Here is a 23,921-nt window from a genome sequence, read left to right on the forward strand (position 1 = left end):
AAATATCTTGCAATAAAGACTGATATTATTAAGTTCATACAGTCCTCATCAGTAGTGACATTAAAATTGTAGGTTTAATATTGAGAAATGTGCATAGAATTAGTACTCCAAATAAAGTTTAATTGTAGTCTTGAGCGATATGTCAGTTAAAAAAAGAAAAGATTTGAACTAAATATGAAATAAATTTTACGTTTAAATATTACATTTTATATATTATATTATAGTATTTTAAATATATTATTATTTTTTTTTTACTAGCAAATGGCTACCACGAACTGTTTGGTTAGCTTCATTCCTTAAAATATATTTTGTGCTCATCAGAAGAAAGAATCTCATATTTGAAACTTGAGGATCTGCAAACAATGATTATTAAATTTGGGTGAACTATTACTTTAAAAAATACAGGCATTTTTATGTGTTTATGTTATGTGTTTTAATATTCAGTTGCAGCACCCACCTACTGTCATTTGATAAAACTATTAAAATCTAAATAATTCACAATGCTGTGAATGAATGTGCTTCAAAAGTTGGGTAAAACATGTTATGCTTTGTCATTCTTGCGTTAACCAAGGTATACGATGACAAAGCGTAATCTAATCCTGCAGAAAACCAGTTCCTACTTCCCTGTCCTTGTCATCCATCCTGCTTTTCCGTAATTTACACAGGTACATGTGTCAGATGGTGTGTATGTGTGAAGGAGGGGTTGAGGATCTGAGAGAGATAGTGGGAGAACAAGATAATGATTAATATTTGAGTCACAGCTCAGAAGTATAATTCAAACTTGTGAAGAGCAGGTGAAGGCAGTCACACTTTACTGGAAGACCAAGACAGACAGGTCTGGAGAAAGACCATTGAAATACACATTTTGGGAACTTTTTTCAACTTTTCAGACTTTATTTGAACCCCATTGAAGAAAGCATCAAGATAAAAAGAAGAATACCATATTCCTCTTTTAAGGTAATACGTTTTTCTTTTCGTTTCACACTGCCCCTATATATATATATATATATATATAATACTGTTTATATAAACTATATACTGTATACATTTATCAGTGCATCGACAATATATTTTGAGTTTCACCTTTTGTTTTAATCATATTTAGCCATTCACTCAACTTCCTGAACCACACTTGTAGACTTTAAAAAAACATTTTTTTTTAAATGAATAAAAATGACTGGAATATGTTTACAAAAAAAAAAAAAAAAAAAATTCAGTTTTTCTCTTTTGACATTTTAAAGTGTGGCGGTTTCTTAATAATTTTTTGGGGAAATTAAATATCAGTTGTGAAAACTGTTTCTACAACATTTTTCAGAGTAGGACAACAGCATATATCTTTTAAGTTTAAGAATTCATTTTTTGTATTTCAGATTTTCTTCTGACCACACAACAGGATGGAGGAACCAGAAGTATCTACAGCATCACGTACCAATTCAATACGGCACCAACACAAGACACTGGTCTCTGGTGAGGACCAGGACAATGCCTGGGACGCTGGTCCAGAGTGTTCAATCTGCTTTTGTGCATACGACAACACCTTCAAGACACCGAAGCTTCTCAAATGTACCCATACCTTCTGTCTGGAATGTCTGTCTCGCTTTGTGACTATTTCACCAGAGCAGGAGGGTACCCAGATCACCTGCCCTCTTTGTCGGCGGTCAACATCCCTGTCTGAGCACGGTCCTCCAGGTCTGGACACCAGCCAGGAAGTTTTGTGTCAACTTCCAAGCGACCAGCAACAAGTGGAGAAAGTTTATCTAGATGGAAAGAGGCTGTGCTACTCAAACCCTATGATACCCAACTGCGTCTGCATTGACATCGGGGAGCATAAACCAGAGGAGACGCCGAGAAGAGAGGAGAGAAGAGAGGGATGTGGACACAGACTGCTGCAATTCTTGGGTTTTTATGGAAACTGGAAGAGGCTTGTTGTCTTAATAATAGTGCTTCTTGTAGTCTTATTCGTTATACTGTGGCCCATCCAGTGCTTTTTCTTCCCAAACTCCATGTCACAATGCTTCAGAAAATCATGACCTATTTTCCATCCTCCAACACCTACAGTCGGTACCTAAAACACACAGGTGGACACAGGAAGTTTTTATTCAAAACTGGAAACAGTTTAAATTTCATTAATTTGAAAAAAAGAAAAAGAAAAAGTCTAAAAGCATGACTGATAATATGAAACCACAGCCACAACCTTTTTACAGCTTCATATGACAGGAAACCTGTATTGTATGTATCTACTTTGCCATTTAAACTCAATATTTGTTACACAGAATTTCATTGTCATATCACATACTTCCTAAATGTCGCTGTAAATATTTACAATTATTTTCTGTGTTTAAAACGGATGAATAAAATAAACATTAGGGTAAAACAGTTTTTATAATTTACACTTTTTTATAGGATCCTGCATGAAGGTTTGATTGTGTTGTCTGGAACCCTCTAAAAGCTCTTTGCACGTTTTGTAAAATAATAAGCCTGCAATTTATTGGGTTTATTTGAATTTCTATTTTATATATATATATATATATATATATATATATATATATATATATATATATATATATATATATATATATATATATATATATATAAATTAAGCATGTATATTGACTAATGAGTTTTTAAAATGGTTGTATTAACAGGAAAATATATTTTGTAAAATATAAAAATGTGTATATTTTAATCAAATGTATCAAAATATCTTTTTAAATAAAATTTTCTCACTACGTCTGTGTATGTATATTTTCACCAAATGAAATTATTTTTTATTGCAAATTAATTATTTCCTAAAACTATTCCATTATTCATCTCAAATATATATTAAATAGTATACTTCAAATACATTAACACCTATTGTCATACCACTTAAGACTATATATATATATTTGAAACTTGGAGTATTTCTTTATTGCACAATGCACATTTATTAATATTAAGGCTAAAATAGGTTTTATTATCACTATCAATACAGATTGTATGATTTCTGTATAATATCAGTCTTTAAATGCAAGATACTTAAAAGTGTACCTGAAGTATACTTGCTTTAGTTCTACTTTAGCACAATCACATAGTTTATCTTTAGTTTGACCTCGGCACTACTTCTGTACGATTTAAGTGCATTAAGCATGAAATTAGTTGATAAATTTATTTAGCAGACTTCAAGTAGACAAGTTAAGTATACCAAAAGTACAACTGTACGGTATTTGTATCAAGCACAAAAATATGTAAATGTATTTGTAGTATTTTTTTTTCCACTAGGATATTTTTTCTGTTTTTATTTTTATTTTACTAAATAATATACTAGTAATATTCTTCTAATATATTTACAGTAATACTTCATGACAATATATAACACTGCCAGAGTTTTATTACCACAGATTGATCACAACATGTTTTTACAGTGTTACTTCCCGAAAACCGAAAAAAATCTAAGGATTTTCCATCCAGCGTGTTGTTCAAGGATTTAACCCTTTACTGAATAGCAGCTTAGCTGATCAGTGTCAGATTCGTACCATCTCCCCAGAGAAACCCTATTTATAAATGTGAAATGGAATGCCCCTCTGAGAATGCAGGACACATGCACACCTCCATGTGATCAGACACATAGCTCTATTTATAACAGACCTGGACGTAGGGCCCCTCTTTCCCACACGCAAGGGCAGAGGAGTTTTTGAAGGTGTACCATGCCAGTATCGGATCAACACTGAAGTTACTTAACACTGAAGTGTTTCGAAAGCACAACTAACGACTAAAGGTAGGAAAAACATAAAGGAAATGAGATTTTTTAATGAAAGCTGACTGGATGCAGAGTTTGCGGAGCTAGAACTTTGTGGAAATATTTTCCATTGGCCTGTGCTGTCTGTAGTGGTGCTACTGTACCAAATATACCTAACCATGTACGCAATGAAAAAGGACATGATGCACAGGGTATCATTAATATTTATAATTTAATAAAGAACTAAAGATTTAATCAAATAATACTAAAGAACTAAAGACTGGATCAAATAATAATTGCAAAACAGTTATGATGTTCCTGGGAAAGAAAAAGTGTAAATGAGCCTATAGCTGAATGCATTATCCTAAGATTATATGTGTGTCCACGTGTGTTTGTAAAACAATGCCCCACAACCTAGATAAGATAAGACTGTTTTCCACTAAAAAGCTGTAAATCATGATTGGCATTCTTGGCATCAAGAGACACATCTAGGTCATTTCTAAGGAACTGGACCATGCAAAATATTTGCAAAGGCAAGTCACCCAAACAACACATCATGCTGCTGTTTTTTATGTGGGGCTATTTCCTCTCACTGACATTTCAATACACAAATCACCTTGCAGTGAGTTGTTTTGAATACTCTGTGTACAGAGTTTTTGGAGTCAGCTTACAGTCAGACCTAGAACATCCTCACAGGGGTTTTGGAGACAATTTGAGCAGTTTTTGTTTATAAACATTTCAGAATTTGAGTTACTAAACAAAAGTATATTTCTCATTTAATTTGTGGAAAAGGAGTTCGGGCTCTCACCTGCTGGATTAGAATGGCCTACTTAAAATATATATACTGGGGAATTTTGTCTTTTGAACAACTGAAACTTGTTTTCTGTACAGTGTTGCGTTTTAGTTTTGTGTGTGGTGCACTGTCAAATGTTTACTATCCAATAACTAATAATATATATATATATATATATTTCTTTTTTTTACAGTTTTATTTAGTTGAGTCTTACAATTTTATTTTGTAACTTGTGTAAAAAAAAAAAAATATAATAATAATAATAATTCTCACAACCATAATAAAGTCTTGTATGGTTCTGTCATTCATGTTAAAGGGGCGGTGAATATCACTCAATATCCTGTTAACCTTGAGTACCTATAGAGTAGTACTGCATCCATCATAACTCCAAAAAGTCTTTAGTTTTATTATATTCATAAGAGAAAGATAGTCTGTACCGATTTTTACCGGAAAAACACGAGCCGCTGTAGGCGTGACGTGTGGGCGGAGCTAAAGAATCACGAGCGCGATTAATTTTGCGTTGAGAGCGTTTGGAAGCTGTGACGGGCTGAAACTGAATGAGAGCAGCAGCAGCAACGACTCGCTCCGAGCGGGGCTCGAACCCGGGTCTCCAGCAGGGGAGGCGGAAGCATTAACAAGGAGGCAGAGATATTTTAAGCAGTTTTACTCACCGCATGCGGTTCCAACACACGATGGTGACCCTTTTTCGTTGGGACTGCATTATCCTTAAGAAATAAACGATACGCAAATCCGGCGTCAAACTGGGCCTTGTTTGTAAAACAAGCATCTTCGAAATGCAGGGAACAAACAAAAACACTTGCACAAATCCGTTGATGCTCTGTAAAAAATAAACTCCATCCACTGGTCCCTTACTGCTGTTTTTTTTTTTGGTAATCTGTGCAGGGTTGTCTTGCCCTGGCAACCAAAAACACACTTCTTTTGTGACATTTCGCGACGCTCTCGCTCTGATCAGTGAATGCCTGTGCGCTCTCAGTGCTCTGCTATACGGGAGCGCGCGCTCTTCTGGCAAAAGTGCCCTAGGACCCATATAAGGAAATTCCGCTCCATCTAACGTCACACAGAGCCATACTCGAAAAAAAAATTCCGAAACTTGTTCCAAAAATACTCCTTCAAACGTACAACTTAATTTTTGAAACTTTGTCCATGTTTAGCATGGGAATCCAACTCTTTAACAGTGTAAAAAACTCAGTATGCATGAAATAGCATTTCACCCCCCCTTTAACTTTTAACCAACAGATAACTTTAACTCATCTAGATCAATTTCCTTTCTTGTTGGTCAAATTTTTGTACAAATGATGGTTATTATATTAAAATAAACATGAAAATTGTACAACTGAATTGAAAGATCAGTCTATACTGATCAGCTAAATAAAATAGATTCCTGTTCAAAGGGTTTTTTGCTGAAATTAATATTTTAATTCACCAAGGATGCATTAAATTAACTTTTGACCAACAAACTTTTGAACGGTAGTGTATATATTTTGGTAAAAAATTATTATTATTATTATTGTCTGTTTCTATCTTTTTATTAGATGTCATACCAAACCTTTTGAGCTCAACTGCAATGGATGACTTAGACCACAGTGTGCTGATAGCGGAGCAGGACTGGGACTGTTTCTGTACAGAGAGTGAGGAATGTTCTGTTCAGCAGGCTAAGCTTGCAGCCTTAGATGAGTCTGGCTTCAGTGACACTGATGATGACAAAACCCTTGTCCCAGTGTCATCTGTTCCCACCCAAACAAGCCCTGACCAACCTTGTGAAGAAGATCAAGTAGTAGAATGTAAATTACAACATACATCTGAGAATTCAGAGTTTACTGAATATCCTAGTTCTAATACAGAGCCACAGAATACCAGGTTTACTGAGCAGACGTCCGATGCTGGAGCAAATGAACCGGGGGCTACATATGAAGACGGCAACCTGACTGAGAAGTTAAACTTAGAGAAATTAAGAGGAAACTGTGAAAATACATTAAGCCAAGCCACAAACACACCAGTCTCTGAAATAAAGCATGAAAAGAGTATAGATGGCATAGAAATGCAAACTGAAATGACAGACTGTTCAACAGTGGCCAAAAAAGAGAAGGAACGTTGGTTTGTGACTGTAAATGACAGCCCAGTCCGTCTGAGAGTAAAGGATCCCACCTCAGTCCAAAAAAAAAGAAGAAAAAAAAAAAAACCTTCTAAAAACTTCAGACAGAATACCGGAGTGATGGAGAAGTGCTCTTCCTTAAATAACAATACAGAACCAAATGAAACTACTGAGAGACAAATAACGCAGGAGACATTTGAACAAGAAAATATTTCTTTTTACTCACCCAATATTCAAAATTTCGAAGATAGTAAATGTATTTTGCCCACTGGATCATCTGAGGATCATCCTATTAGTCTAAAAAAGGAAAGCATGACAGAAATGCCAGAAGCAAAATTAGAAAAAAATCCCGCCGACTCTCTAACTTCACTTTTAACCCCCAAACAGATGCCACAGACCATGTTTAAAGATCTCACTGGCTCTTTGCCACAGTACTGTGATCATGAAAGCGCAGTGTGTGATAAATATGACAAATCCGTAGTAGAAATTAACTCTGAATGTCAACATACAACTGATCATTTAAGCCACTTTAATATTGACACAGAGGTGGAAAGTCCCAGATTTATTCTAGGTGCCTCTAAACCCACTGCTCCTTCAGATACTAAAGAAGAAAAAACAGAACAGCAAGAGCCCTTGGGAAAGTCCAATAATAGAGAAGCATCCCAAGAGACACAGTCCTCTAGTAACAGTGCCAAGACTTCAGGTCCAACTCCACCCATATTTGCCATTTCCTCCTTTTGGGATGAAATGGAAAAACTGACAATAAATGATATTTTGCAGCTTAGAACAGCCAATAACAGGACAGAAAACATAATTCCAGAAGAAAGCAGCCCTGTGGTCACTGTCAACACTCATCTTCTAGATAGGGGTGAGGTGGAATCTAAAGAGGATAGTTTAGAAGATGGCCTTGTAGACGACGCAGCAGATTCAGACTATTTCACACATTTGGATGACTCTAAACCAGACCGGTCGAGCTGTGAATTCTCAGCTTACTCTGATTTCGATGAAGAGTTTCTACAGCTTCTTCATGCAAGTGCAAACCCTAGCCCTGAACCCCTTGAAGGAAAAGAGCAGACCCAAAGTTTTCTTGAGTCTGGCATGGAATCAGAAGAAACTTGGCGGAGTGAATCAAAAGAGATGGTGAAGCTGTGTCCTGAGAGTGATCCCTCATTATTTTTGTATTCAGAGACAGAAGCAGAGATGCAAGACATATTTCTAAAAGCTAAAGAGGGCGAGAACATGAATGCCTTTCTACTGGACCATTGTAGCACAAGGAGATCAACGCCTTCACCAGTTTTATCGATCTCTGATATTCTAGACAATCAGTGTCTGCAGACGTTCTTCGACATTTTGGGAAGTGACACCGAAGCAGAGCAACACCAGACTTGGAACCCAGATAGAAGCACTTCACTTTGTTTTTCACAGAACTTATCTGTGGCTGAGACTTATGATGACTTCTTCTCAGACTTTGAAGTTGGGAATTTTCTCTTTCCTTCAATTCAAGTTTCAACAAAGAGTGAGAAAACACTGGTTCCTGTTTATTCCTCTTCTCATTCAGTGGTGAAAGACCTAGACTATCCAGAGGTAGAAGAGGTGATACCGTCGGATTGTGAAGACGAGAGTGCCCCAATCAGAGTTATGAGATGTGCAAAGCCCTCTGACACATCAAACATTTGCTTTATCACTAGAACCTGGAGAAACCTGTCTTTGAGACGCACCAACCTTTTAATGGGAAGGACCTGGTGTAGGATGGCCACCTCTTGGGGTTTTCCCAAGACAGCTGACACCGTCTACGGTTATAGAACAAGAACTACAAGTTCTTCTATAGCTCAACCAAAGCTTCCGGAGCTTTTTCTAGAGAACCAGGCCCTTGGACAAGTGACAGAACATCAGATACGTGTTGGGGCAACGGTTGCAGACACAGGTACATTCTTAGAGCATGTATTTTTGTTTTTGTAGATTAAATAGATATGAAAATGTCAAGTCTAACATTGCAAAATTCTGTTTACAGATAGAGATTGCATTCTTTTTTCATTAAAGCAAACAGACATGTGCCTTGTTTGCATTGCTTTTGCGTCTTGGGTACTAAAGTCAAGCAACCCACAATCTACAGACATGTGGAAAGCAGGTAAAACCAGCATGCTGATAAAGAGATTTGTGTAATAAGACACAATGATCAGGCTGTTACATATTAAATTAGGCAGTTTATTCAGATAATATGAGCACACAAAATTAACATGATCCTTTTTCCCTCTATTATTTCTCAGCTCTTCTGGCAAACGTGAGCGCGATATCTGCCATCCAGTACTTGCGGCGATATGTAAAAGAAGGATGAACCATAAAAATCTAGTATTAGAGCTTTCTGAGGATTTCTCACAAGGGGCCAGTGTACAGGAAAGGGTTAATTTTGCACAGATTCACAACAAACACTTTAGTAAATACACATGTTAGATCTTATTCCATATTTACTAACAGTCTAATATTTTCATGTTTAATATATCCATGTTACAAAATAGGTGTTCAATCAATAAATATCTCATCAAAGGACAATTTTGTTAAAGAAAAGCATACAAAACAAAGGAGGAAACATTCGGGGGGGGGGGGGGGGGGGGGGGTTCTCCGTACAAACACATGTTTAGTTAGAAGACATATATTGCTTTAGATATTATGTTGATATGGACCAGAAATGACAACTGGTAAGTTTTGCGTCAGTTATATTCAGGACTCAAGCTGTGCTATACATATTTATGTTATTCACAAGTAAACTATTTTATAGTGTTCATATAAAAAACATTTTCACTGATAATCACTCTAGATGTATCTATTAAATGCAAAAAAAAATTCATTTGGCCAAAAAAAGAAAAGAAAAAGTTAATATAGTTTTTCAGTGAAGAAACCGATTTGAGTTGTTTCATGAAGAATATAAATTTGCACATAAAATATAGTTGGAAGTTAAGGAGGTATAAGAAAGTGCCAGAAAAATACGACTGCTGCTGAATGTCAAATATTTCCATAAGACATAAGCAAAGACTGATGTCAGTGTGACAAATGTATATAAAACAGCCCCAAAAAATTATGCTTACAAAAACTAATTAATATACAGTATATTACTAAAAGAAAATGCATTGATGAAAAAAAAAATGAAAATATCTGAGTTAATCTGTTAATGGATGAGTAAAAATGATTCTGTTTGTAATAATCATGCATTTATCATTGAAATGAAAGTTTAAAAAAAAACTGGGTTGCACTTTATTTTACAGTATGTGTACTTACATGTACTTATAGTGTACTTACAGTGTATTTACCTAAGAAATTTATGGTAATACAAGGTAACTACATGGGGTAGGGTTAGGTTTAGGGGTAGGTTCCGGGTTAGTACCTAGTTATTACATAGTTATTGTAATTACTATAATAAGTACATAGTATGTACATGGGGAACAGGACTGTAAAATAAAGTGCTACCAAAAACTGTATGGTAATTGCAACCAGACAATACTGTGCATGTGAAGACAAGTATGCATAAAGACATGGATACTAAAATTAGAATATAATTCCCATTTAAAATATCCATATACTTTGTAAAATGCTACTGCAAATATTTAGTGTTAACTTGAAGAAAATAATGACTTTTTGGCAGTTTTGGAAAAAAGTGACCCATCAAAGTTCCAATAACGGCATTAACAGATAACACTCTTCAACTGTCTGCTTTAACACATACAAAACAATGGCACTCCATTTCATGTTTTCTATTGTTATTTTAACAATTAATAGTAGTGCACAACAATACACTTGTATTGCATTAAACCATCACAAAATTACTCTCTCTCTCTATTGTGTTTATAATGTATTCCATCTTATTGTGAGAATGCTGTGCTCTTTCCCAACCATCATGACTATGAAAATGAGATGTTTAATTGGCCAAGTGCACATGCTAGGATTGAAGCTGGTAGTGAGGATACCATCAGATATGCCCAGATATGCCATATGCATTTTATTGCTAAGTGCACGTACCTCTTTATAAATGAACTAACTAAACTTCTGTGCCAAGTAGGGTTACCCATGAACTGACCTGCTTTATCAAAATGTGAAAACACTGCGAGCAGGTGACTATAGGTCTGATCATTCTTCTACAGCATCGTATGACCATGGCAGTGAAGCGACTGTTCTGCAGAGCTAGACACACTGCACTCATCATACTAGTACTCAGCCTGCATGTGGTCTACATTATTAAATAAAAAAAAGCTAAATTGCTGAAAGAATAAGATATTGTAGAGTTTACTACATGTGGGTTTTACTGTATATTGATGAGCACTCTGAGGTAAAGATGAAGAGACTGTCAGAGAAAGGGAAGGACAGAGTATGTAAAGCATGCACTTCTTGCACACAGGTCATCTGAAGTTTTTGTATCCAAATCTATCATTGCAACTTTTCAATTTCAACAGTTAATATATTATTTTAAACATATAATATTTACAATCTTTAAACGAGTGTTTCAATAATCTTTGAAACTAAATTGTGATAAACTCTGGATATTGGACAGCACTTTTCAAATACTTAGTAAATCTATAATATTGTGCTTTTAGCACAATAATGACATTACATGGGAACTTAATTTCCTACAGAAACTTCTAAATTACAGAAATTTCTAAATGGTGTTCATGCAAGGAAAGAAAATTCAGTGTGCTTCAAAAGGATAGTTCTTTCTTACAGCACAAAGGAGTCGGTCAAACGTCTATAAGAGCCAAAAGAGGGATAAACCCACGCTGGGTTTTCTGAAATATAAGGTCTGATACCCTGAACACAGAATCACTCAGTAATCCACAGTGGAGGATTTGTTCATTTCAGGACTGCTTGTCTCCCTCTTTCTTCAGACGGCTGTCAAAGAGACAACAGAACAACACTTTGTCAATTAAAGTGCCCCTATTATGGATTTTTTAAGATTACCTTTCATGCAGTGTAACAGCTCTAAATGAATGAAAACATCCTGCAAAGTTTTAAAATAGAAAGTGCACCATGTATAAAGTTATTGTCTCTCAAAAGAAAGAGTCAACTCTGTATGATTTAAAGGAGTCATTTTAAAAACGAATCCCAAGCCTAGCATATTGCCCACCCAGTTGTTGGTCTTTTCGCATTGGTCTGAATGAAAATGCTAATTCATCCTTTGCCACAAGGTGCCGCATTTGGAGCTGTAAAAATAGCAGTCTCCCCGTTAACACTGTATTAAAAAAAACACTGCCCTCACAAACCTGCTTTATCAAGCATTACCATGGACAGTAAAAAAATCTATAAAAAAATAGACATCTCCACTTTCTTCCAATTAAGAAAAGTGAATTTCAGAATGACCGCTGCCATCTTGGGTAAATGACGTCATTTGGAGCCAGAGTCTGCGCAGTAGTGGTGTGGGGTAGAATCAAACTCCCGCCCAAACTGCTGCAGAGCTGACCGAATCAACCACGTCCCCAGAACTTCTCATTTGACTGCCCTATACTGAAGGTAAATACAACAACTAACGACTTAAATTTAAAAACATACAATAATATACTATATATTTAAAACAAAGAGTAGTGATGTAGGCTATTTCTTTTATTATTTAAAATAATAACTAATAACTAGTCTACCACAATGTGTGGGACAGCAAAATCAACAATCTTTAGTTTAATATGCCACTAGAAACAACCATAGACTGTATAAAAACATGGATGTAGTGTCCGTGATTTCACCCGTAAGTTTCTGAAGAGTGTTTTTGAAACTTAAAGTAGGGGCCATCATGGCAGCGCATCACTCTACTAACAGACAGAGGGGGACCCCCACCCCCCCGGAACACGATCGCAAATGGACCAATGGATGCCCGACTCCCTACCTCACACCAGGCCCCGGGTCGGCAAAGGATGGCTCTGCTCCCGGATAATTGAAAATGGGCAAAGAGGTGGAAGCTGGTTGCTGAAACCATGCCCACCTAGCTCGACTGCATGGACAGCAGCGGCAATCCACCTGTCACTCAAGTGGACACACTTCTGCTGCAAAGTTGGGCATTTTAACATGGGGAGTCTAGGGGATTTACCCCCTTTTGCAGCCAGCCTCCATCAATCTCTTTATTAAACTTTAACATGAAATAGTTTTAGTCACTTCCGTGTTGGCTTCACGAGAGAGAGTGGGAGGTTGCTGCTTGGACACAACTCTTAAATTATGAAATGGTCCTGCCATTTCAGAAGATTGATTCCTGTAGACAGTACACTATAATTAGAGTAGGCAATCATTAGTTTAGTCTGCCTAATTATTTTTTTATATCCATAAAAAGAATTGTAACTGTGCCAGATAATGATCACCTGCTTTTTCCCATCATAGCTAACGTTAGATATGTTATCTTATCTAATAACATTTATTAGTTAGCTTATAAAGCCCACATTTAACGTATACATTTAACAGCAATGCATTTTATGGACGACCGTTTCATGAACCTAGGAGAGGAGATCATTTTGACTTTGCTTCGACAATATGATGCTTCTGAAAGAGCTACTGGAAGTATGCTTTGTTATTAGTTTAAGTATTTGCTATTGAATGTTGAAATTCAGAGTTTTGCGCGTTGTGTGTGTGTGTGTGAGAGAGAGAGAGACAGCTGTCTTAACCGTCTGTGGCTTGTGTGCTGCAAACACAAGCGAGCTTCATAACGGTGTCTTTCACGCTCCTTTCAGGCTTGAAATGATGGTAAAACTAAGGACATTATTAACGGTCTTTACATTTATTTTGAAAGAGGAAGTTCACTATTATGTAAAGGGGTGTTACATTTACGATGAGTGCTTGCAGTGATTGGCCAAACCATTTGTGAGAGCCCTGGCATAGAGGACCTACAATAATCTAATGTATAATGTATGTTTTTTTTTTTTTTTGCATTAACGCATGTCAACATATTCTGTTATAACAAAAACACTAAATAATAATCTTTAAAAGAGCTTCATGTGACCCCTTTAAGCAGTAAACTTTGCAAAACAAAATTTGTCACTGCCAAAACTTGTGACAACAAGTAGTCAACTTGTTTTACTTTATGTTCCCAGTCTTATTTTAAATAATTTTCTGTACATGCTAATTCAATGAACAAATATTTTTGCAATCTTACATCAAAACATCTTATTTAAACATGAACAGAACATTAAGGTCTCTGTGCTTCACCTGTAGTAGTCTTCTTGGCTTGGGAGAGGAGCACTATGTAAGTGTGCATGTCCATGTAGCCACTGCTGCTCCAGTGCCAGCCTCTGCAGCTCTGCTGACTGTGCCTGCATCGCCTGCAACTGATGCGCAGCAGACATAGGAGCCAGGGGTCCTGGTAACTCTCTGGGGAATGGTGCTCCTATTAAAGAAAGAGAGAGAATATCTTACTTAAGTTACTGTAATGTGTATGTAGGTGCTGAATGGTCTTGTGAGGCAACAATAAAGCAACAACGGGTTGACAAACATTATTGCATAACATAGCCATTTTGGCTATTTGAGTAATGAAATTCACAATGATTATTATCATCAGCAAAAGACAGGCCAGATGTAATACATAGACACTTTTTCATTTGGAGGGAGGGACATTCAATGTTTGTATCATTATTAAATTATACAGTATAGTTTCAAAATTTTGGGGTATGTGTTTTTTTTTAAGAATGTATTACTTTTATTAAGCAAGCATGCATTAAGTTAATTAAAAGTGATATTAAAAACAAATAATTGCCTTTCTTTTCATTTTCAATTGATCAAAGAATCCTGGAAAAATAAATCACTGTTTCCACAAAAATATTAAGATGCAATGTTTTCAACATTGATTATGATAAAAAAAAATATTTCTTATGCACCAAATGAGCATATTAGAATGAATTCTGAAGGATCATGTTACACTTAAGACTGCAGTAATGGCTGCTGAAAATTCAGCCTTGCCACAGGAATAAATTAGATTAAATATATTAGAATTAAAAACAGTTATTGTAAAACAAATACATGTTTGATCAAATAAATGTAGCCTTTATCTTAAGACAATACTTTTAAGATTAAAAAATGTCATAGACTTAAATATAAATAATATTAAATATTAAATATTAATTCCAAAGAACTGATTTAAACATGGTTAAATGTGTTAAAAGGAGCTCAATGTACTACATTCTTATTGGCTGCTGAAAGAGTAATATTTTATTTTACTTTAAGAAAGTGACTTCATGCAGGTGATGTGATATGTCTAATCAAAGGGCAGGATGTTTCACTGCTCAGCAGTGGACATTGTTTACGCCTGGCTTTATGGGTTGGAAATGTTAATTATTCAGAATTAATTTGAAACTTTCTTTAATACTACACGTGAAATGGGGAGTCTATTTGGTGACTCACCAAACAGAGGGTGGCGGAGCATTTCATGCTCATGGGATAACTCACTGAGTAGGGGGTTGGAGATGGCACCAGGTGGGTAGGGGAATCGTGCCAGAGGGGGCCCAGCAGCCAATGGGTCCACCAGAGGATGAGGCCCTTGGCCTGAAATACAAAAGCATTGATTTTCCATTTACTTTCTTAAAAAATGTGATCTAAATAACTTAACATATTTTGCTGAAGTTCTCACCTTGATTGAGAGGGTCCTGTTGGTGCAGATGAAGATGGGAGTGTATATGTGAGTGCTGGTGGTGGTGTGGTGTAACATTAAGCATCTGTAGCCGTGCAACAGGGTCACCAGCAGCAACAGAGGCCATCCTTTCAGCATGGAGCCGTTCAGCTGTCAAACGCTCAGCGTAGCTGATTTCCGGCCGAGGGGGTGCCGCTATGCTGCGCTCCATGGCTGGGTGGAACTGAGCGAAGGGGTGAGGTCCAGCCACATGAGGGAGAGGCAGGGCTCCATGGCGGGCGAAATGCTCCATGGGATTTGCTGATGGATGAAGTGGGTTCTCCAACTCCGGTGGTTTCACCTCAAATCCGGGCTTCATTCTTTCTCGGATCTCTCTCTCTCGAAGTTCACGAAGCTCTCGCTCTCGAAGGGCTGGGTCTGCTGCGTACAGCCCTGGCATGTGATAAGCTAGCAGGTGCTCACCCGGCCCAAGTGGCATGAAGAAAGGATGGTTGCGGTTGTTGGGCGACATGACGTGGGGGCGGGCGTACTCGCTGAGTGTGCGGAGGGCTGGAGTGTCAGGGCCGAGATATGGTGGAACTGCAGCCACGGTGGTGGGGGGAGGAGGCTCGAATGACGGACGGCCTGGTTGCACATGGGCAGCAAGCAGGTGGTCACTTATTCGGCCATCATGGGATGAGCTTGAAGCACGCTATGTAAAAAAATATATATATTTTTTTTTTATAAAAGAGCAAAAAAAAAAAATTAGATTATAAACTTCTTTAAAAAGAGATCTTTATCAAAATTGGTAAACAAAAGCAGATCTGTAACTGGCAACCTATATAAAATTTTAAACACTGTAGGCGTAAAAGGATAAAAATATTTCTGCATGACATATTTCACATTACAGTAAATAGAAATTGTAAAATAAATTAACTAACAAAAAAAGTTTTTTGGGTAAACATATATATAGATATATATATAGTTTTTCTGAAACATCAAATTCAAAAGTAAGTGCCACGTATACTTACAGAGGCTTTATCAGAGTCTCTCTCTCTTTCTCGCTCCCTCTCTCTTTCTCTCTCCCTCTCACGCTCTCTTTCTCTTTCTCTCTCTCGTCCCTGTCGAGCACTCAGCTCTGCTTCTCTTCTGGATCTTTCAACAACTTCCTCTCGTTTTTTGGCCAGTTTTGAAGAGGCCAATGGGGTAAAGTACAGGTCTGTGCGAGAGCAGGAGTTGTAACCTCGGTTGAGGTGTTTGATGAATCTGCAATTGACAAAAGAGAACTTACTTTGTATGCGCAATTACACAGTTATTTGCATCTTACTGAACAGCATTTTGTTAGAATATAAAAACATTTAGGGTACTACATTGGGAAACCTTTTTTGTATATTTTTAATTTAAAAATTATTACAAATTTCAAGTATTTACAAATGTGATCTCTATACCTTGCTGACTGACTTGCATGACTGGGTATGTCAACCACTGTCGGTACTGGAGAGGGACTTCTGCGAGGGGGAGGCGGGCTGTCACACTCCTCCTCCTCATCAATTGGCTCCTCTTTGATATGAGCCTGTCCAACAGGAGTGCTTGCTGAGGAGGATGTGGAGGGCTGATGGGCAGGGATCGGAGAAGCGTACAGAGGGAATGAAGCAGTGGACTGAGCTGCAGGACTATTTTGAGGAAGCAATGGGTGAGAACTTTCTGCAGCTGGAGGGGCACCACTAGTATGACCTTTGACCTGCTGGCTCTGCGACTGAATCAGAACGGAAGGTTGAGCAGGGTGATTTTGTGGAATTATATGCAATGGAGGAGGCTGGGAACAAGGCAAGTGTTGTGAGGGCAGGGAAGCAAGCGGTTTTAGAGCAGGGGGTGGAGGAAGATTAGGGTGAATCTGCAGAAAATGGGGTGGAGGTGCAGAAAGGTGAGGGGGCTGCTTGTGAGAAGGTGGAATTGGAGTGGTCGGAGGGGGCTTGATTTGGGATGCTGCTGTAGGGGGAAGAGGAGGAAGAGGGCTCTCTTTTTGAAGGTGCAATGGTCTGGAAGCAAACCCTGGTGGCTGATTTGCCCCAGATGAAGGATTCTGCAGCTGATCTGGATTGTGCTGATAATGGGGCGGCACAGGGAATGACTGCCCCTGCCCTGGACACTGCACCTGCTGAGACGAGGAGTTTGAATAAGAGGTGGGGGGTTCAGGTCCCCTGGGACCACTTCTGAAAGTGGTTGGAGATGGAACCTCCTGGGAAACCTCTATGGATGGTGCCTTCGAGGTGGTGGTAAAAGTTCCAGGTAAAGGTTCGGATGAGGACATAGGCAGAGAGGGCTGAGGAGATGGTGGTGTTTCAGATGGGGCATGTGTTGTTGGGGTCTCAGCAGGCTGTTGGGGCTGGGATTTTGGGGTTGGGCCTGGTGCAGGGGGTGGTGCTGGGGAGTCCGAGTCGCTTTCGTTGGCCTGCAGGGGACTGGCCAGGCTGGGGGAGGAACTGCGGTTGTCCTGATCAATGTCTTTAGTGTCACTGCTGCCATCATCATTGGCGCTGCGGCTGTCGGAGCTCTCGCCTTCACCCTCACCTTCTGATGGAGAATCAGGACCCTCCTGGATTAGACATACACTACTTAAAATCTAGACGTCATGGCAGAATTATATGGATAGACATTATTATCAGTTACAGCAGTTACAGAGATATATATATAGTATTTTCTGGACTATAAGTTTGGCTGGTCCTGCGACTTATAGTCAGGTGCGACTTATTTATCAAAATTAATTTGACATGAACCGAGAGAAATGAACCAAGAGAAATAGAAAACATTACCATCTACAGCTGCGAGAGGGCGCTCTATGCTGCTCAGGGCTCCTGTAGTCTACACTGAAGACATAGAGCGCCCTCTCGCGGCTGTAGATGGTAATGTTTTCTCTTGGTTATTGGTTCTAAATAAATGCGACTTATAGTCCAGTGCGACTTATATATGTTTTTTTCCTCATCACGACGTATTTTTGGACTGATGCGACTTATCCTCAAGTGCGACTTGAAGTCCGAAAAATACGGTATATATAGTGTCTTTTTTGTGTTCTGTAAGTGAATCTTTAAATAATCTAAATGTAAAAATAGGTAGACATGAACATGCACAATTAGTATCCAACATAAAATACCCTTACCTGATTCTTAGGTCGTTTCATGTTTTTCCTTTCAGGCTCATCAGCATCTGGAGCTCCTGACTCTCTCTGTCTTTTCACGCCCTTTACAATAGACGCCTCTACTTTTATCTTCTAAAGTTTAAGAAAAAAAAAAGGAAATAAAAAGGTTAAACAATACAAAATGGATTAATATACAGCTGTGCACTTTTTTACAAAATCTAAACTGAGCAGGTTCCTTTTTATCACTACCTTGCTGGTCTTCCCAGCCACTCCATTCTTGATATCAGAGCTGGAAGCCCTGGTTGCCATAGCAGTGGAACTGGCTCTGGGGGACTGTCCATTAGATCGCACATCCTCGAGGGTTGGAGACATGCTCCTGTCTGGACTTCCGGTTGGTCTGTTGCGCCCACTCCGAAGTGATGACATCTACATGTAGAGACAAAGGAAGGTTAAATTAAGCAAACTACTCTTTACATCACCCTAAGCACAGCTCATGTGGAAGATAAATCTACATGTGGTGGAACCCGGCTCCGTCGGGTCTTCATCCCATGTCTGACTCCCTCTTCCTCTTCTCTGACAGGTTTGAAGAGGTAGGGTGGATCTGCTGGTTTGGGAAGAGGTGGCAGGCGCCGATGCTTGCTGAAATGAGAGTGGCAACTAGAGCACAGCAAGACGTTGTCTCTCCCTCCATGATGCCAGTCCTTGGAGTCTGAAAGAAACATTTGTGTGAGTCATACTAAAAGTTCAAGGTATATAAAGAAGTTAGAAGAGTTAAAATGTTGATGGTTAATGTCGAAGTTAACTGATATTTGCAACCTATTTTACTTCTGTAACTTAATATATTCTACCTTTCAAAGGTTTGCTGAAATTAAAGTATTTTATGATCATCAAGACTGCATTTTTTTATTTAAAATAAATTAAGAACTATTATTGTGACAATTTAAATTAACTGTTTTCTATTTCAGAAATATTATTTATTACTGTGATGGCAAAGCTGAATTCTTCTCCAGTCTTCAGGTATCACATAAGCCTTCAGAAATCATTCTGATATGCGGATTTGGTGTTTAAAAACACTGCTTCTTCTTATCAATGTTGTAAATAGTTTTGTGGCCTACTATTTTTGAGCCTTTTTTTTTAAATAGAAAAGGGTGAAACACTTACTAGTGGTCAGACAGTGACTGCAGGCTTGACCTTTGCCACTCTGCTCACTATCCTCACTGTCCAGATCATCTTCACTTGCAGAACTAAGTTCCACTACAGACAGGGAGACAGAAAACACAAATAAATGAATAACATTACTTCTTGTGGAGTTATTGCCTTTAAATTATAACTACATCAGATTTGCAATCATGTTTTGACAGTCTGCAATAAATGGACAGACATATGGTGCATAGTGCCACACTCACTGGAAGAAGTGTGAGATGTTGCATTGGCTGCAGCTGTCGCGTTGCGAGTTTTCACTTTGCGAGACACCGGCTGCCTTCTCTGCTGCCGATGAGGTCGTGACGCCATGGCTTCGGGAGTTTTCTTCCAGTAGTAGTAGAAAGTGATTAGCTCACCCTGAGATGACAAATATGTAAAAAATTAAATAAAATGAAAGACTGAAGCTAACACACATGTATAATTAGATTTAAAAAGGCAGGTTTCCATACCGTTTTCTTACTAGGAAGTAACTCCTTACGGATCTTAAAGAAGTTTTTGCCGTACTGTCTGAGACCTCTGATAAACCGTTTCTGTAATTGAACATGAATGACAGATTGAGAAATCTTAACTTTGACTTTTTGAAAAGTTCTAGTATCTAATATCATTCCACTATGAATTACTAGGCTATATCAGTGACAAATGTCAAGCTAGAAGTGAAAAATACAGATTTAGTTTCTCACCACTTCATCTTCTGACCAGCACTTCTCAATGAGTTTTGGAACTGGTTTCTTCACCAGACACTGCAGGGCTTTGGCTGCGTTGTACTTGCTTTCATGGAGCTGTGATCAAAAAATAAAATTACATACCCTAGTTGCACAGCAAATTAATTAAAGTTGAGATTAAAAGTAATGTTTATTTTTGAGAAATATTCACTGCCTTCAATTTAATTACATCAAAGATCCTAGTGATTAAAATTTATTTTATGATAAAAATTACAAGAACTGACCGTATTTAAAGCATTTAATGTGGTGTCATCCCGGGAAGCTGCAAGACAACCATCCTCCGTTGAACCGCCATCACACATCCCTGCAAAAGCTGCCATGCTCCTGTTTATTCAGAGAACACAGAACAAAAATGTAGAAGATTATGTTGAATTACACCTCAAGATCCATTTTTAGACACACCCTCAAAACGGTGAATGGAAACTGGCATCAAGCCAAGCAGCCATTACCTGGCAGCCCGTAGGTACATGAGAAGGTCACAGTCATTGACCCCCGGTGCCCACACCAGCTCCTCATTTCCTGTTACAGACTCTGTTCTATGAGCAGGGGGCGGCTGTAATTCAGGTAGCTTGGCCTGCATATGATAATATAATGGTTAAAAATATAAGATAACAGAGTTTAATTAAGGTCTTTAAAGGGTTAGTTCACCAAAAAAATTTATTTGGCCCGGAAATCATTGTAGGTGTATATGACTTTCTTCTTTCAGACAAATCAAGTCAAAGTTATATTAAAAATTGTCTTTGATCTTTAAAGCTGTTTAGTGGCACTCAGTGGGTGTTGCAGTGCATCAGTCCATAAGAAGTTAAATAAAAAGTGCCCATCCATAATAAAAAGTGTCTAATACTGCTCCAGGGGTGAACTAAGGTCTCTGGGGGTGAACCATGGCATCCTGTAGTGAATCAATGTGTTTTTGTAAGAAAAATATCCATATTCAAAACAAAATAAACCACTTTAATGTAGCTTGAGCCAGCAGTTGTAAAACGGAAGCAGTTCCGGAGGAAGGACGTATGAGTTTAGCGTGGCTTCTTTACAAATCCTAATTTTGTACTTCTAATTAGTGACCATTGTTTTGTTTTGATCTCTCCACTGCATTTCCGCATGCGTCACTTCTGAGCGGTGCATGCACAAAGCCCACCTCTATATGTTATCCACCGGGAACTGCTTCCATTTACAACAGCGAGCACAAGCTAGATTAAACTGATTATTAAATTTTAAATAAGGTTATTTTTCTTACAAAAATGCATTGATGCGCTAAAGGAGGCCTTTTTTCACCTCACGGAGCCATGTGAGACACTTTTTATTAAGGATGGAAGCTTTCTATTTCCCTTCATTTGCACTTATGCTTGAAGGATCAAAGACAATTTTTGACATAACTCCGACTGGATTTGTCTGAAAGAAGAAAGTCAAATACACTTAAGATGACTTGAGGGTGAGTAGCTTAAATGAACACTTTAAAAGGTACACTCAGTAAATTGTTAACATTACAATTTACCAGTGGTTTTAAACTTTAAGCTTGGCTGTTGCCTCTTCCAGACCAGAGACATGTTGACATATCGTCCCCCTGGAATTATAAGGTTCTATCTACATTTTGAGTAGTTTTGAGATATTGAGCTTCAAGGTTTTTGTGTTCCATTCGACTGTGTAGATAGAACCTTATTGTTTTTTAGTTTTTGTTTTTAAAGTCCCATAATGTACAGAACATTTAAAAAAATCTATCACATGATGTAAATAAATTGACACAGAATAAGAATATGTGAATAACTCAATTTTGACAAAAATGTCAGATAGTACCTTATAATTCCAAGGGGACGATATAGCATTCTTTATAAAACTTTTTTAATTATCAAAAATAATTACTGACTGCAACTTAATACACTGCATATCATCAAATACTTTTGGAAACACTTTGTAACCATTTTACCTGATGACTTGGTCCCACTCGAATCTCTCCTTGTGTGCTGTTCAGCTGCCTGAAAGACAAAATATTATTAATTTAATGAAACACGGCTGTGCAAGTACATTAATCAATCATTACATTAACATTTCTTGGCTGAAGCAATACTTACAGGCAACAATCCACAGGTAAATACTAAAAAATATTACGCCTGTAATAAACAAAACATGAATACAAATACCATATTTAAAAGAAAAATGCTAAGTAAAAAAAAAAAAAAAAAAAAAACTTAAGTCCCTGTCATTGGAGCTGTTTCATGTCGCTGTTTTCCACCCTTTTAAATCGCTTCCTTTCAGTGTTAATCATAGAAAGTGATTTGCCTATCAGCAGTGCAGATGATCAATCTAAATCCCGCCTACATAGCATAACCAGCCAATCAGTGTCTGACTTCGCCATTCCCTCCAAAGGTTATATAAACGGAGGCTGGGCCGTCCAGTTCATATATTTACACATAAATCAATTCGTTGCTGCGTGCAAAATCAAACACAGTGCAAATCGAAATCATTAAGCTCAACTTATGTGTGACGTGCACAAACACCGTTCGCTGTGTAATCATTTTGGGCGAAAGAAATATGCCAAAACAATTTCCTGTACAAATATTTACGGAACAGACGAACAAAACTCATTTGTAAAAGCAGTGCAGCGTTCAAACATGCATTACATACTTAACATTCAGCAACATTATCTACACAACATCTGCCCCATTTTATCTCGTCAGGCTCCTAGCTGGCCTTTGCGTGTGTGTGGCCGAGGGAGACGAGCTGTCAAGTTCAAAATCATCTCGGTTTGCACTAGAATGCAGAAGTACTCCTTGGTGTCGCAAAAAGCGCTGGCGCGCGCAAAAGCATACATCTGTAATAAAAGAAGCCACAAACCTTCGCGGACTGAACAGGTCGTCCATGACAGAGGCTGCTTCGCTTGTGTTTACAGTTTGTTTGCTGTAGCGGCTCAAAACTATGCTTTCCTCTATTTCATACTACTCAAAATGGAGGCTGCGCTGAGTATTTTTTCCTCAGCGCAGGCGATGACCTCAGTGTTCACGCACAGCCTACTGAGATCCCCATCAACAAGCATAACTGAGCATGTGCCGCTGCAGCCAGCGCTAATGGGATCATCTTCGTGTCCGCTGTCTATGGAGATCAGCTTCAGGGAGATGTGTTTGGCCATCCTCCCGTGTCAACATTCACACACCAATATAGATGTCCCTATAAATTTAACCACTCTAGCCTTGATGGCATTCATTTTCATATTTGATAAAATTCAGCGTGCACGAACAGTGAAGAATAACAAATCTCGTCTTGGTATAGTCAGTGTGTGGGTTGTAGGATATAAATACAGTGCGTGTAGATTCAAAGGACTGCCACTGTGGAGACGGTGGATTTATTTCGGCTCAGTGAATTAAGACGCTTTAAATGCAGCCGTGTCTGCTTAGATTGCTTCATGCATCTCTACAGCTTTACTGTTAACAAGAGGGACGGTGAATTTTTATAAAATAATATGAATAACAATAATTATGTGAATCATTATAACCTTTTTTAACAAAAGCATTATTTTACCACTAGTTTTGTTCCATTTTAAGTCACTTTAAATATTTGTAGAAGTAATGCTTTCATGATCTATTACTTTATAGCCATGCAATTTTAGAAAATTGTCAACTAATCAAACTCCAGCATTCATCAGTGTTTTGGTCAAAAAAATAAAATAGGTATTTCCTTCTGAACA

At 37.9% G+C, this 23,921-nt stretch overlaps 3 protein-coding genes across 7 annotated transcripts; 2 read left to right on the plus strand and 1 right to left on the minus strand.

Moving 5' to 3' along the window:
• Nucleotides 1-873: 873 nt before the first annotated feature.
• Nucleotides 874-23,289, minus strand: LOC127959537 (arginine-glutamic acid dipeptide repeats protein-like). 5 transcript variants are annotated; one of them, XR_008154275.1, is made up of 18 exons: nucleotides 23,075-23,285; nucleotides 22,167-22,215; nucleotides 20,695-20,819; nucleotides 20,470-20,569; nucleotides 20,204-20,302; nucleotides 19,973-20,053; nucleotides 19,727-19,880; nucleotides 19,482-19,574; nucleotides 18,833-19,029; nucleotides 18,570-18,746; nucleotides 18,342-18,452; nucleotides 16,633-17,780; nucleotides 16,216-16,450; nucleotides 15,206-15,896; nucleotides 14,980-15,120; nucleotides 13,792-13,969; nucleotides 10,094-11,499; nucleotides 8,809-9,861 (listed from the first exon to the last, which is right to left on the minus strand). XR_008154275.1 is itself a non-coding variant. In XM_052558777.1 (17 exons), exons 1-17 carry the CDS (start codon nucleotides 23,098-23,100, stop codon nucleotides 2,053-2,055), a joined length of 3,618 nt encoding a protein of 1,205 aa, XP_052414737.1. In that variant the 5' UTR covers nucleotides 23,101-23,285; the 3' UTR covers nucleotides 874-2,052. The 5 variants fall into 5 exon arrangements, 4 of the variants coding, with proteins under 4 accessions (XP_052414737.1, XP_052414738.1, XP_052414736.1 ...); XM_052558777.1 differs by lacking the exons at nucleotides 8,809-9,861; nucleotides 10,094-11,499 and adding an exon at nucleotides 874-2,065; XM_052558778.1 differs by having other exon boundaries at nucleotides 8,809-11,499; nucleotides 15,025-15,120; nucleotides 23,075-23,289.
• On the plus strand, nucleotides 1,395-2,030 carry LOC127959557 (RING finger protein 223). The gene has a single exon (XM_052558799.1). It carries the CDS (start codon nucleotides 1,395-1,397, stop codon nucleotides 2,028-2,030), a length of 636 nt encoding a protein of 211 aa, XP_052414759.1.
• Nucleotides 3,621-9,041, plus strand: LOC127959539 (uncharacterized). Its single transcript, XM_052558780.1, has 4 exons — nucleotides 3,621-3,757; nucleotides 6,065-8,548; nucleotides 8,636-8,752; nucleotides 8,892-9,041. The coding sequence occupies exons 2-4, from the start codon at nucleotides 6,097-6,099 to the stop codon at nucleotides 8,957-8,959; spliced, it is 2,637 nt and encodes an 878-aa protein (XP_052414740.1). The 5' UTR covers nucleotides 3,621-3,757; nucleotides 6,065-6,096; the 3' UTR covers nucleotides 8,960-9,041.
• Nucleotides 23,290-23,921: the final 632 nt, after the last annotated feature.

The sequence above is a fragment of the Carassius gibelio genome, chromosome B6 (assembly GCF_023724105.1).
Source record: "Carassius gibelio isolate Cgi1373 ecotype wild population from Czech Republic chromosome B6, carGib1.2-hapl.c, whole genome shotgun sequence".
Classification (NCBI taxonomy): Eukaryota; Metazoa; Chordata; class Actinopteri; order Cypriniformes; family Cyprinidae; genus Carassius; species Carassius gibelio.